The following is a 13,581-nucleotide window of genomic DNA, read 5'->3' as shown; positions in this document are numbered from 1 at the left end:
ATTGGACTATGATTTATTAAAGCACAATTCAATCTTTTCCACTAAGTGGATCATTGATTGTGTGTGGGCTAAAGTGGTTTGCGCTGCTTCCAAAGCACTAATAGTCGAGCCTTTGTTCTCGGGGTCCGTTTCTCTTTATTAATCTGCATTCTAGGTCCTTAATCAATTAATTGGGATTGCTAATCAAGGGGGCAAAAGCTCAGCCCGTTATCTGGTTTTAGAAAGACGCAGGTCACAGGGGGGGGGGGGGGGGGTCAAGGGGGTCGTGACCTTTGTAGGTTCTCAGGCTGACAAGAGACATAGGCAGCTTGTGTACAGAGTCCTGGATAAATCTGCTCTGAGAACAAGCTGCCCGCACTCCACTCTGCCCCGGCAGTGACAATCTTAATGAAGTGAATGAAATAATTGCTTTTAAAAAAGAAAGTTGTAACCAGACTGGAATAGGCAATGGAATTCCTTCCACGTAGATTTAGAATGTAGAACAATACAGCAGAGGCACTGGCTCTTCACCCCACAATGTCCGTGTTAACGAGATGCCAGTTAGGATAATCTCCCCTAAACTAGCCTGTATGTGATCCATATCGCTCCAATCCCTGCATATCTATGAGCCATCCGCCACTCTGTGTAAAAAAAAACTTTCCTCACAAGACTCCTTTAAACTTTGTCCCTCTCACCGTAAAGCTGATTTCTCTAGCCTTTGACATCGAAGGTTCTGACTGCCACCCTATCGATGACTCTTCTCATTTTCCATGCTTCTATCAGGTCTCCCCTCAACCTCCGACGCTCCAGAGTAAACAGGATCTCTGGTGGTGTTCCCAGACACTTGGCTCAAAGTGCAGCTGCACTGAACTACTGTGGCAGCCAGTTTAGTTTATTCTGGAAAACATTCATCCAGACCACGGCGTGGTTGAATTGGACTGTGGAGCAGCTCCTCGGCACAAATTGAATAACTGCCTGTCGTTTGAGATAACAGAGCAGTTCATTTAAACAAATGCATCAAGAGAGCATTAGGGCACCTTAACATCGGGTCAAAGTGCTGCTCTTGGCGTCATGGGCTGCTTTGTGACGGAGGTGCCTATCTATCTTCCTTTTTCAAAACCTGAATGCTACTCAATTAACCTCTCTCTCCATGTCCCCTACACACACACACACCACTCTCAGCCTCCCAAGTGTAAATTGTGATAGAATCAGTTTTAAGATCGTCTCTTATAGAGGATATTGTTAGTGGAACAGATTTAATGCCCCTGTGTTGCAATCAGCATTTCCTTGTATTCTGAGCAATGTTGGATACTTTAGCAACCCGAGACAGATGGACAGAACTGAACTGTGCATTTGTCTAAAGTAAAGGGACTCAGGCACAATATCTCACCCTCCACAGAATTTCCCAATGTTCACTATTGGGAGAATATTTATCTGCCACAAAAATGTTTCTGGGATTTACTTTTTTATTATTTTTTTTATTAGAAGTAAGTACAACAATATGGTACTATAGATACCTAGTATATACTAACACGTTACAGTTCATGTACAGCTTCTTATTTTTTTTAAATTTTAACAATAAAAAGGAGACCAAAAGAGAATAGAAAAGAAATAGAGAAGTGTGTGATATCAGAAAGTGAGAAAAGGAAAATGACAAGTGGAAGAAAATGAAGAGAAAAGAAGCAGAGGTGGAAAACAGAAGAATAAAGGAGAGATAGCTATGTGTTACTCTTGACCACCATTCACCCAGTCCTGAAACGGATCAGTTCTACGTTTGTGTTGCACCTTATGCTTGTAAGAAGTCGACAAATGGAGACCAAATCCTTAGGAATTGGTCTACTTTGTCTGTTAGGAGGAATCGCATTTCTTCAAGATGTAAGGTTTCCGACATGTTTGAAATCCACATTTTAAGCGTTGGTATCGATGTATTTTTCCAAAATGTCAGTGTAAGTTTTTTTTTGCCATTATTAAACCATTCTAGGATTTACAACTACAAGCTAAGAGCACAAAAGCTGGAAAGATGCGACAACCCTCAACAAAACATTGGTCAGGCTACAACTGGACCTTTGTATCCAAGTCTGGTCACCAAACTTTAGCAAGGATTTGAATGTACAGAAGTGAGAATGCAGAAAACATTTACTGGGGATGGTTCCAGGGATGAGGGATCTAGGCTTCCTGTGAGGAAATTTGAGAGGAGATTTGATGAAGGGGTGTAAGATAAGGGCCGATTCAGAGGGAATATATAGAGGGAAGATAGACACAAAGTGCTGAAGTAGCACTTGGTCTGGCAGCATCTCTGGAGAAAAAAGGATGGCCGATGTTTCGGGTCAGAACCATTCATCTGAACCGAAGTGTCACCTGTCCATTTTCTCCAGAGATACTGCCTGGACCGGCTGAGTTACTCCAACTTCCTTCAACCTCTTGTCTAACACAAGGTCTTGCTTTCTTGCAGCCTCAGCTGGGTCAGTAGGTAACTCCCACAGATTCCAAGGCTCCTGTCATTATCGGGTCCATTTTCCCTCGGGGTCCTGCAATGAGCAACAACCTTTCAGTCTTGATGGAGACCTGCAAACTACAGGGACCAAACCAATTTGCAAAGTATGGATACTGAACAACAATGCTTTTCCTTCGCTCAACAAGAGTAAATATAAAGTTAGAGAGTTTATTATTCGATTATATATATATATATATTTTTTTTTTTTAATTATATTTTTATTAGAAGTACGGTAAATTACAATACTACACAACACATATATCTTAATGCATTTTTTGTACCGCTTCATTTTTTTTGAGCTTTAAGAAAAAGGTAGAAGTAAGGCAAGTAAAGAAAGTGCGCAAGAGTCGTGAAGTGCAAGAGTGTTGGGAAAAGAAAGCCCCTTAGAAAAGAAGTTAGAGAAGGAAGTAAAGTGAGAAAATAGACCCTAGAAAAGAAAGAAAAAGAAAATAAAAACAATCGCTCTATTATAACATTAAACTCCGCAGAAAGGGGACTACCAACCAAGTCTGTTTTTGTTGTTTTACCTCCCGTTACCTGGTCCTGATACCACTTATTTATATATTTGTTTTTTTTAATTACTATTGCACCTCATACTTGTAATAGGTCCAGAAACATAGACTACGTCTTTTGGAATTGGTCTGCTTTACCTGCTAAGAGGAATTATTCGATTATATTTTCAGCTTCTCAATTCCCATCCACTGCCAGGTACACAAAAATGCTGGAGAAACTCAGCGGGTGCAGCAGCATCTATGGAGCGAAGGAAATAAGGCAACGTCTGAAGAAGGGTTTCAGCCCGAAACGTTGCCTTATTTCCTTCGCTCCATAGATGCTGCTGCACCCGCTGAGTTACTCCAGCATTTTTGTGTACCTTCGATCTTTTCCAGCATCTGCAGTTCCTTCTTAAACATCCCATCCAATGCCATTCTGTTTCTGGTGAGTTTCACAAGAGTTGGGGAACAAAGTTTCTCCAAATAAGGAAATTCCTATTTTTAAATTGGCAACCGGTCTCCTTGGCAGGGATTTCCAATTGCTGTAAAAAATGCTTGGGTTAAACTTGCAAGTTAGTAAACCAATAAAGCATATCCAAACTGCTGCTGGTTTTTGAGAATTTAATCCTTGACTGCAGTGAAACAGACCAACTCTCTGAGGTTAAAATTCCTCATTGTTTTTCTCCCATGCAAATTCCTGAAGCCTTTTGGAAGTGATACAGGAACAATCATGTGGAGAGGAGGCAGCAGGGATATGGAGGGGAAAGTGGGTTTGTGGGCAAAAATGGATCATTTCTACATTTTCTTTTCTCCAAAAAGCAGCAATTTGTAACAGAAACTAGTCATGCTACATGGAAACAGGCCCTCATTGCCGACAAAGATGCCCAATCTAAGCTAATCCCATATCCGTCTAAACCTTTCTATCCATGTGCTTGTCACAATATCTTTAAAATGTAGTTAATGTACCTGCCTCAACTATTTCTTCTGGCAGCTCATACCACCCGTGTCTGTTCTATGCACCAGCTCAACTGTGCTACTATGCACGTATAGGATTCACTAGCTCTCTAGGACCCAGTTCAAGTATATTCTGGGAATCATATCATGGGAATTACCATTGCATACATATTTCGGAGTTAAGCAATTTCATGACACTTCATCACATCCCAATTCCAACTTTGCCCAAACATCCAGATACTTGGATTCAGCTCGTGCTCAGAGCTGCACCAATGGATCACAATGTGTTAGTGCGCATCTCGCTAATTATAGCCAACTAGTGGAACAGTGATGCAGAGAGCAGAGAGCTGCTGCCTCACAGTGCCAAGGACACAGCTTCAATCTTGACCTCGGGTGTTGCCTGTTACATTCTCCCTCTGAATATGGGAACTTCCTCTCGTATATCGGGCACATCCCCAAAGCTGTGCACATTGATAGGATAATAGGAAACTGTAATTGCCCCCTAGTTTGTAGACGAATAATAGAATCTGGATGGACTTGATGGGAATGGAGGGTGACTACAAAGTGTGATCAGTGTGTTGATGGGCTGCACAAATTCGATGGGCAGAAAGGCATGTTCCCATGCTGTATCTGTGTATGGCCATTCCCTGGAAATTCAACCGTTGAGTTGAATTGAGTTGAAAGAAGGGGAGTTGAGTTGAAGGAAGCAGAATTGAAAGCTCAATATTTTGCAGAGTGATAAGGACAAGGATTATATCTGGGTCATTCAGAATCACTCCAGAAACTCACCCTGCATCTCCCATGTGCAAATCACCTTTGGGTGACCCTGGCCAGATTACTGCATCAGGGACTGACAAGATGACCTCACTGAAATTAGAATTCTAGGTCTGTTGCAAAATGAATTTGATTAACATCAACTCTCTGACAAACCTCGGCAACATTCCAGATTTATATTAAATAATAACTACAGCAACGTAATTTAAATTCAGTGCATTTTGAATTCTAAGGTCATCAGAAAAAAAAATTGTATTGCGTTGATAATGAGTTGGTAAAACTGACAAAGTTAATGCAATTTGAAAATAAATTGCTGTGTGTTATACCTCCCCAACCCCTTTCAGGATTAACAGTAACAATTTCAAAGAAGTTACTGTAAGATTTTGGATTCATCTAAATTAAATGAAAGCACAGGTTGCAAGGAATGCGGCTAAAATGGATGTGGTGTTTATTAGCATCCACTTTCAATCAATCTTCCATCAACAGTGGGTGCCCATAGCTCTGGGAACTAACAAGAGGTCTGAATTAAGACCTCGTCTATTCATGCACCGAATCTCATCAACATTCTTCGAGCAAATTTGTTATCAGAAACCACAGAATCCTGCGCAAGGCAAGGGATTAGTTTCCCATCCCATCAAAAATAATGTAGTACACTCAAATGAGCAGCCAAATACCAAAATAGAACTTTAAATTTATAAGAACAGACTTTTAGACAATAGACAATAGACGCAGGAGTCGGCCATTTGGCCCTTCGAGCCAGCACCGCCATTCAATGTGATCATGGCTGATCGTCCCCAATCAGTACCCCGTTCCTGCCTTCTCCCCACATCCCCTGACTCCGCTATTTTTAAGAGCCCTATCTAGCTCTCTCTTGAAAGCATCCAGAGAACTTGCCTCCACCACCCTCTGAGGCAGAGAATTCCACACTCACCACTCTCTGAGAGAAAAAGTGTTTCCTCATCTCCGTTCTAAATGGCTTACTCCTTATTCTCAAACTTTTAATCCAGTTTGACTCAGGTTTACAAAATATTCCATGAATGAATTCAGAAGATAGGTTTAATTTTCTGTGTGTTATAGAGAAATAAAACAAAATACTTTCTATGGTTACCTTACAAAAAGGTGGCACGGTGGCGTAGCGTTGGGGGTGCTGCCTTACAGCGCCAAAGACCCGGGTTTGATCCTGACAGCGGGTGCTGTCTGTATGGAGTTTGTACGTTCTCCCTGTGACCTGCGTGGGTTTTCTCCGAGGTCTTGGGTTTCCTCCCACACTCCAAAGACGTACAGGTTTGTAGCTTGGTATAATTGTAAATTGTCCCTAGTATGTGTAGGATCGTATACATGGGTTTCTGGTAATGCGTGGACTTGGTGGGCCGAAGGGCCTGTTTCCACGCTGTATTTCAAAACTAAACTAAACAGCAATTAGATGCAGTAGGCAGGCAAAAACAAGTGTACTTAAATAATTTGAAATGGTAGGTCATGAAGCAACTAATAGTTTGACTGAGTGAATTGATTGAAATAAACAGCATGGAAACAGACCCTTTGGCCCATCGAGTCCATGCCAATCATCCATCACCCGTCCACTTTCTCATCCACTCCCCACAAATTAGCGGCAATTTACACTAGAAAAACCCACATGTCTTTGGGATATGGGAGGAAACCGGAGCACCTGGAGGAAACCCACAGTCACAGGGTGAACGTGCAAACTCCACACAGACGGAACACAAAGTCAGCATCAAACCAGGGTCAACCAGCTGCACCACTGCGCCGCCCCTGTTAATTTGTACTAAAAGATTTTGTACTTAATTAGAAGCTACTGGTGTGTAAAAAGGACTTTGTTGAAATCTGCTGCAAGATGAAACTGCAATATTATTAGCAAAAAAACTGATGGCTCTTTCATCAGTATCAGTGATGAGAAAAGATGGTAAAGAATCTAGACCACTGACACAGATTTAGAAAGTGTTGCTCTTTTCAATCATCTCCTCCCCTGTTGCATATTTTCAGTGTGGTCAGATTATATTTTAAAATATACACAATAAATTTATAATGCGAGTCGGTTTAATTAGTCGATTCTGATTATTTATTTAGTTACTCTTACTATTACGTTACAGGGTAAACATTTCAGAAAAGGAAAGCTTCAAAATTGAGGAAGCTGTCGCTAGTAGGTGCTGACTGGGGCTGGAACTGGTAAAACCAAATTTAACCGAAATGTTCTATTGGGGGCAAAAAGGCTGCAAGGATCCTTTATAAATCTATTAAATTTAATTAGGACCTTGTTTTATAAATCAATTACAAGTGCACTAACTCACCCTATTAAACATGCCTTGGTAACACAGTATTTCCCCTCTTATGGTCTTTCAGATTTTATGGTCATTGAAACCAAATAAATCAATGCAAATCCTTGCAGTTCATATTTCCTGCAGGATAAATCCCCAGTGACAGAGAAGAGAAACATGGAAAAGTGCAGCCTTTGCTTTCACAGCGACAAACCTCGGCCACTTTAAACATGAAAGATGATCTTCAAGGGCGAAAGCTGTGGTTTCAAGCTCTCGTTAGGCTATATTAGATGCAGGAATTCATCTTTGGAAAGGCTCATTGTAGCTTCAGACAATGCTCCTCATGTGAAAGAGAACTCAAAGGGACAGCAGGGAGCAGCCACGATGGAAGGAACCTCCGCTGGGTCCTAATTCCTGCTCCACAAACAGCTAGCAGGTCTCTGTTTTTCTGGGGAGATGCTCTAAATAGCAGCCACTGGAAGCAAAAATCATTCCCTCCATCACACTGCGTGAAAATAACCAGCAACCTTACAATTATATATTCGCTTATAATAAACAGTACAGAGAAATATAATGGAAGTTCAGATTAAGAAAAACATTGACCCATAATTCATTATGTCTCCCCTCCAAAGTGTAAATACTCCTGTAAATAATTTATTGAACATCCAAAATGAAGGACAAATGACAACAGGAAAGGGATCCTCCAGGTTGAAGACATTAAGTGAATCGATATGTTGGCCTTAGGAGACACCAAGCTCTAGAATTGAGAGAGGGGATTTGGTTTCCCCATTGGGAGCAAGGGCCATCCAACCTCTCTGAGTGCTGCCTTTTCCATTTGGAAGTGTTCAGTTGCAGGTTATGAGCCCACAGGAGGCTGCTCCCATCTATTCATTGTGGAGTCCAGCCATTGACATGTTCTGGTGGTCATTGAGTTGAGAACGACAGAGGCCAAGCCGTCCAAATGAGTGACGAGGTTGTTGCAATCAATGAGAATGCTTACATCATTTGCACTTCTGCATGGAACTAAAAATATACCCGCCTTGCAATGTTTAAGGTGGTGGCTGTGTGACTATTTAGTAGTTTATCAGATTGTCAGAATGTTATTGTATTCAAGACCTTGAATTAACATCTTCAGTGGTGCAAATATTCAAATAAACTCTCACTTTACCCCCTTTATCTTGTATCTGTACATTGTGAATGGCTCAATTATAATCATGTATTTGTTGTCTTTCTGCTGACTGGTTAGCACGCAACCAAAGCTTTTCGCTGGACACATGACAATAAATAAACTCAGTTACAGCCTCCAGTCAAACTCAGCTTCAGTCACTCCACTGTTTGTCAAACGCGCTTTCAGTTACCAGGGTCTAATGTGGTTAAACTCCAGACTGTTTCAGACATAGGCAACTTGAAGTCGCTCTTTATAAACAATGAACCTCCTGGAGAAATGTGGCACTTGCTATTTCCACCCTGCACCTTTTGCGTTGTAAGTTGATGTAGTGCAACTTACTAGATACAATACAAGCGAGATGTTGGCAATGGAACAGTCCCGATGTCCAAGAACAATATTGGCAATTTTTTTTGCTTTCTTAAGAGCCTGACTCATGACAACTTTAGGAAGGGCAGTAATAGACGTGACCCGCAAACTCAAAACACTCCTGTTAGAGTAGCTGGAAAGATTCATATTTTAGGAAGTGGAATCCCTCAGATTCCTCCTCCTCCCACTCCTCCCTCGGTCTTGCTCTGAGGTGGGTGAAGATAGAAGTGGTGGACATCGGCAGTATTCCTGATCATCACGGACAAGTTGGGCCGAGAGGCTCGTTTCCGTGCTGTGTGACTTTATGGGTCGCCTCCCCGTGGCCAGCTTCGGAGCTGCACCGTTTGCAGATAATACATAGAACACCAGCAATGTATTTTGGTGCGCCTGGTGTTAAATAGTTTTATTTTAATTTTGCGAAATTAATTTCCTCTTCAAGTTTTCCCCAAGGGGATTCTGGAAAGGCCCAGACTTCCCCCAGCATCGGCGGCCGCGTGTACCTGGGGCAATGTCTCTGCTGTTTGTGAGGAGCGAAGTGAAGGATGTTTACAGCCCAGCGCGGATCAGACACGAGCTGTCAATTTCTGTTTGGGAATCTACCAATAGATCACAACTCCCACCTCTCTCACTGGCGATCCCGCTCCCCAAACATCAAACCCACCCCACCCACAATTTGAGCAGCAAGTGGCGCGGCGGGTCGAGCTGCTGCCTCACAGCGGCAGAGACACGGGTTCGATCCCAGCCTCGGGTGCTGACTGTGTGGAGTTTGCACGTTCTCCCTGTGACTGCGTGGGTTTCCTCCCACACCCCCGACGACGTGCGGGGTTATATGTTAATTGGTCTCTGTAGATCGCCCCAGCACGTAAGAAGTAGATGGGGAAAGAGTGGGATGACATAGAACTAGTGTGATCGATGGTCAGCATGGACTCTGAGGGCCGAAGGGCCTGTTTCCGGGCGGTATTTCTAAACTAATCCAAGGTGACACATTTCTCCCAAATCCCTTTCAGGCCAAGCCCAGGGTCGGATAGAAGAGACCAAATAACAACCCGGGCGCAAGGAGCGAACTATACTGTATACACAACGCGGGTGCAGGGAGGGAACTATACTGTATACACAACCCGGGTGCAGGGAGGGAACTATACTGTATACACAACCCGGGTGCAGGGAGCGAACTATACTGTATACACAACCCGGGTGCAGGGAGGAACCGCAGGCGCTGCTTTACACTGAAGATAGACACAAAGTGCTGGAGTAACTGCGGGTCAAGCAACATCTCTGGGGGAAAAGGATGGGGGATGTTTTGGGTCGGGACCCTGTCTGAAGACGGGTCCCGACCAGAAACGTCTCCCGTCATGTTATCTCCAGAGATGCTGCCTGACCCGCTGAGTTACTCCGGCACTTTGCGTCCAAACACCAAAAATACTCGAGCAAGACACAACGCATAGACGGAGCTGCGGGATCTTTGCGGAACTTGTAACTTGTAACCGCTTTGGAAGATTCCCAGCGATCGTTTAATGAATGAACGCCCCTCCTCGCAGTCAATAACCATCCGCTAAAATATCTACCGCACGTCCACATTAATCTCAACCTGTCCAACAGTGAATGCAGGTGGACTACAAGCAAATCAATGCAAGTGTTCAGATGTAGCCCGGAACACGGGAGAGCCGGTTACACGTCCCATCAGTGGCTGTGTCTGAGGGTTTCATTGATTTAAAAACAAGGCTTGAGATGCACGATCTCCAGTCGGTTAGAACAAGCTGCGAGTGTCAGCATCTGGATACGGGAGTTGCGCTGAATTTGCGCAGTGGCGCACGGGTCTGCGCTTCACCTCAGATCAGCTAGCACCACCAGCACACAGAGAGAGGGAGAGAGAGAGAGAAAGTGAGAGGGACCGCTCAGGTACCGGGCAGCAACGATACAGAGACCACAGAGAGTCACCGGCCCTTGTTGATACAGTCTACACGTCGAAGATAGACACAAAATGCTGGAGTAACTCAACGGAACAAGCAGCGTCTCTGGAGAGAAGGAATGGGTGACGCTTCGGGTCGAGAGCCTCCATCATTTATACAGTGCTACCTTTAAAGACCAAAAGATTCACTGACCTGAAGTGTCCCACATGTTGAGTTCGATCCTTTGTTTGTCAATTTCAAAACTCGCCGTATAGTTCTCAAACACCGTGGGGACGTAGTTCTGGAGTGAAAGACACATTGCGCGGAGTTAAACAACGAGATAGGAGAACGGGCAACGTGGCTCCAGAACACGAGTTAAATATTTAACACGCAACTGCAGCAAATTAATTTAACACGAAGACAAGACTTAAAATCAGCATCCTCTCTGTTTTAATTTTAAAAACTTGCTATCGAGGGCGAATGGATATTTGGAAGATCAAAATACAGATTAGGAAATACTTCAATCTGAACTTTTACACACCTTCACACCCATTACTGTCATATTTGTCTTTTAAAAAGTTTAGCGATTTAGAATAGAAAAGACATACAGAGAGAGAGAGAGAGAGAGAGAGCAGCGTGTGTGTACACTGTTTTGGGACATTTAGTTTACGAGATCCCCCTTCCAGCCTACTGTGAACATCTTAATAAATCATACTGTGCGTTCAAATCTCAGATCATTAAACAACGCGCTAAATAATCACAATACAACGCGCAAAATAATGATATATATTAAATAAAATAACACCAACCTCTGGATAACAATCCTTGGCAAAAACGTGCAATAAAGTGGTTTTCCCACATTGTGCATCACCCACCACCACAATCTTGCAGCGAGAGACCTGGCTCTCCATGGCTTGTTTCTTGGAGCCTCTGTTCATGAACAGAGAGGTTGGTATCCCGCAGAAGCGGGAGTGCGTGTAGTGGACAGAAGGAGGCTGGTTGGCCTGCGGTTCCCTCTCGGCTGCCTGCTCCAGCCTTACTGAGTCGCTCTTTCTCTCTCGCTCTCGCTCGGGCACCCGGGCTCCCAGCCTCATTCACATGCGGAACACCAATCAAGTGGCCGTGTCCCAGCGATGTGTGCAAACAGGGAGCAGCATCTGGGCGTGCCTTTAGTGGTGACATGATTACATTAACACGAGCGGAGTGGATTCAAACAAACTGCATCAAGTCTCCAACTTTACTCGAAACACTGCAAACGGCACTCATTCCCAAACTATAGAAGCTGATTTCAATCCGACTTTTGCCTCGACCTCGCCTCGATTCATTCCCACACTCCATCGATGCAGCCTGTCCCGTTGAGGTACTCCAGCATGTTGTGTCCATCTTCGATTTTTAAAATACATTTGGATAGATATCTGGATAAGAGGACTTTGGAACGAATTTAAGTTCATAAGTTATAGGAGCAGGATTAGGCCATTCGGCCCATAGTCGTTAGTTTATTGTCAGGTGTACTGAGGTACAGTGAAAAGCTTTTGTTGCGACCAAACCAGGCAGCGGAAATACAATACGTGATTCCAATCGAACCATCCACCGTGTACTGATACATGATAAAGGGAACGACATTTAGTGCAAGATAAAGCCAGTAAAGTCTGATCAAAGAGAGTCCGAGCGTCTCCAATGAGGTAGACAGTAGCTCAGGACTGCTCTCTAGTTGTTAGTAGGATGGCTCAGTTGCCTCTGTCATTCAATCATGGCTGATCTATCTTTCCTTCTCAACCCAATTCTCCTGCCTCCACATTACCCCTGACACCCTTATTGATCAAGAATATGTCAATCTGCATACATAAAATATTGAACAGCACAGCATAGCACGGGAACAGGCCCTTCAGCCCACAATGTTTGTGCTGAACATGGTGCCAAGTTAAAATGGCTGTACATGATCTATATCCCTCTATTCCCTGTACTTCGATGTGCCTATCTAAAAGCCTCAATAGCCGTTGCTATTGTTTCTGCCTCCACTCCTGGCAATACGTGCCTGGACCCCACCACTCTGTGTGTAAAAGACTTGCCCCGCACATCATTAAACGTTCCTGCCTCACAGCGCCAGAGACCCCGGGTTCCATCCCTACTGCGGGTGCTGCTTGCACGGAGTTTGCACGATCTCCCCGAGACCTGCGTGGGTTTTCTCCGGGTGCTCCGTTTCCTCCCGCACTCCAAAGACGTGCAGGTTTGCCGGTTAATTGTCCTGCTGTATAATTGCCCTCCCAGTGTGTATGAGAAAGTGGGATTACGTAGAACTAGTGTGAACGGGTGATCGATGGTTGGCGTGGACTCGATGGGCCGAAGGGCCTGTTTCCCTGCTGTATCTTTACACTAAAGTTCCCCCTCTCACCTTATAGCCACCCTGGGAAAAACAAGTTCTGACTGTCTACCCTATCTATACCTCTCATAAATGTAGGAAATTGGGAATATGCCAACTTGGTCGGCATGGACAAGGTGGGCCGAAGGGCCTGATTGCCTGCTGTAGACCTCTATGTTTCCAGTAATTGTGATGGGAATTGGGACACATGCCGACTGAAAACCCCAGGCTGGAATTGAAATGAATGGAATAGAAACTGCCATCATTTTTTGGAACCATAATGTAAAGGGAAATGCATGTATATATTTTAAATGTTGCATTAAAACGATTCCATTATTGCAGACATCCATTCAAATATATTGGCACGGGGTCAGACTTTGTACAAACGGTAAGTGTTTCAACTCCATCAGACAGTGCCACAGTGTGGTGAAAGGTGGATTTACATCAACAAGAGTATTTAATTGTCGTATGTGCCAACAACAGAACAATGAAATGCTTACTTGGTGCAGTTTAACTGCACAATGCAACAACTAAATGCAACAACTCATAGATAAATATATAATAATCAATAAGACAATAAGCTCGTTACTGTAATCCAAGCTAACCAAATGCTGCAAACTCGAAGTCCTTAGTGCAACCAAAGTCTCAATCCCTCTTCAGTTCCAAACCCAATTTTTTTTTAAAGTTTTAGATTTTTGAAATACAGCATGGAAACAGGCCCTTCAGCCTACTAAGTCCTCAGGAACCATTGATCACCAGTTCACACATGTTCTATATTATCCTGTTTAAGGAGGAACTGCAGATGCTGGAAAATCGAAGGTACACAAAAATGCT

General features: G+C 43.6%; 1 protein-coding gene across 1 annotated transcript in view; it reads right to left on the bottom strand.

Moving 5' to 3' along the window:
• Positions 1 to 11,497, bottom strand: part of rnd2 (Rho family GTPase 2) — a 75,430-nt gene extending 63,933 nt beyond the window's left edge. The window contains exons 1-2 of the mRNA XM_055657179.1: positions 11,198 to 11,497; positions 10,602 to 10,689 (exon numbers count right to left, since the gene is read on the bottom strand). Of these exons, the coding sequence (XP_055513154.1) occupies positions 10,602 to 10,689; positions 11,198 to 11,482 (373 nt within the window). The 5' untranslated portion in view covers positions 11,483 to 11,497. The remainder of the gene's footprint in view (positions 1 to 10,601; positions 10,690 to 11,197) is intronic.
• Positions 11,498 to 13,581: the final 2,084 nt, after the last annotated feature.

The sequence above is a fragment of the Leucoraja erinacea genome, chromosome 27 (genome assembly GCF_028641065.1).
Source record: "Leucoraja erinacea ecotype New England chromosome 27, Leri_hhj_1, whole genome shotgun sequence".
Lineage (NCBI taxonomy): Eukaryota > Metazoa > Chordata > Chondrichthyes > Rajiformes > Rajidae > Leucoraja > Leucoraja erinaceus.
The sequence above is the reverse complement of the archived record's forward strand: the minus strand, read 5'-3'. Positions and strand labels throughout refer to the sequence as shown.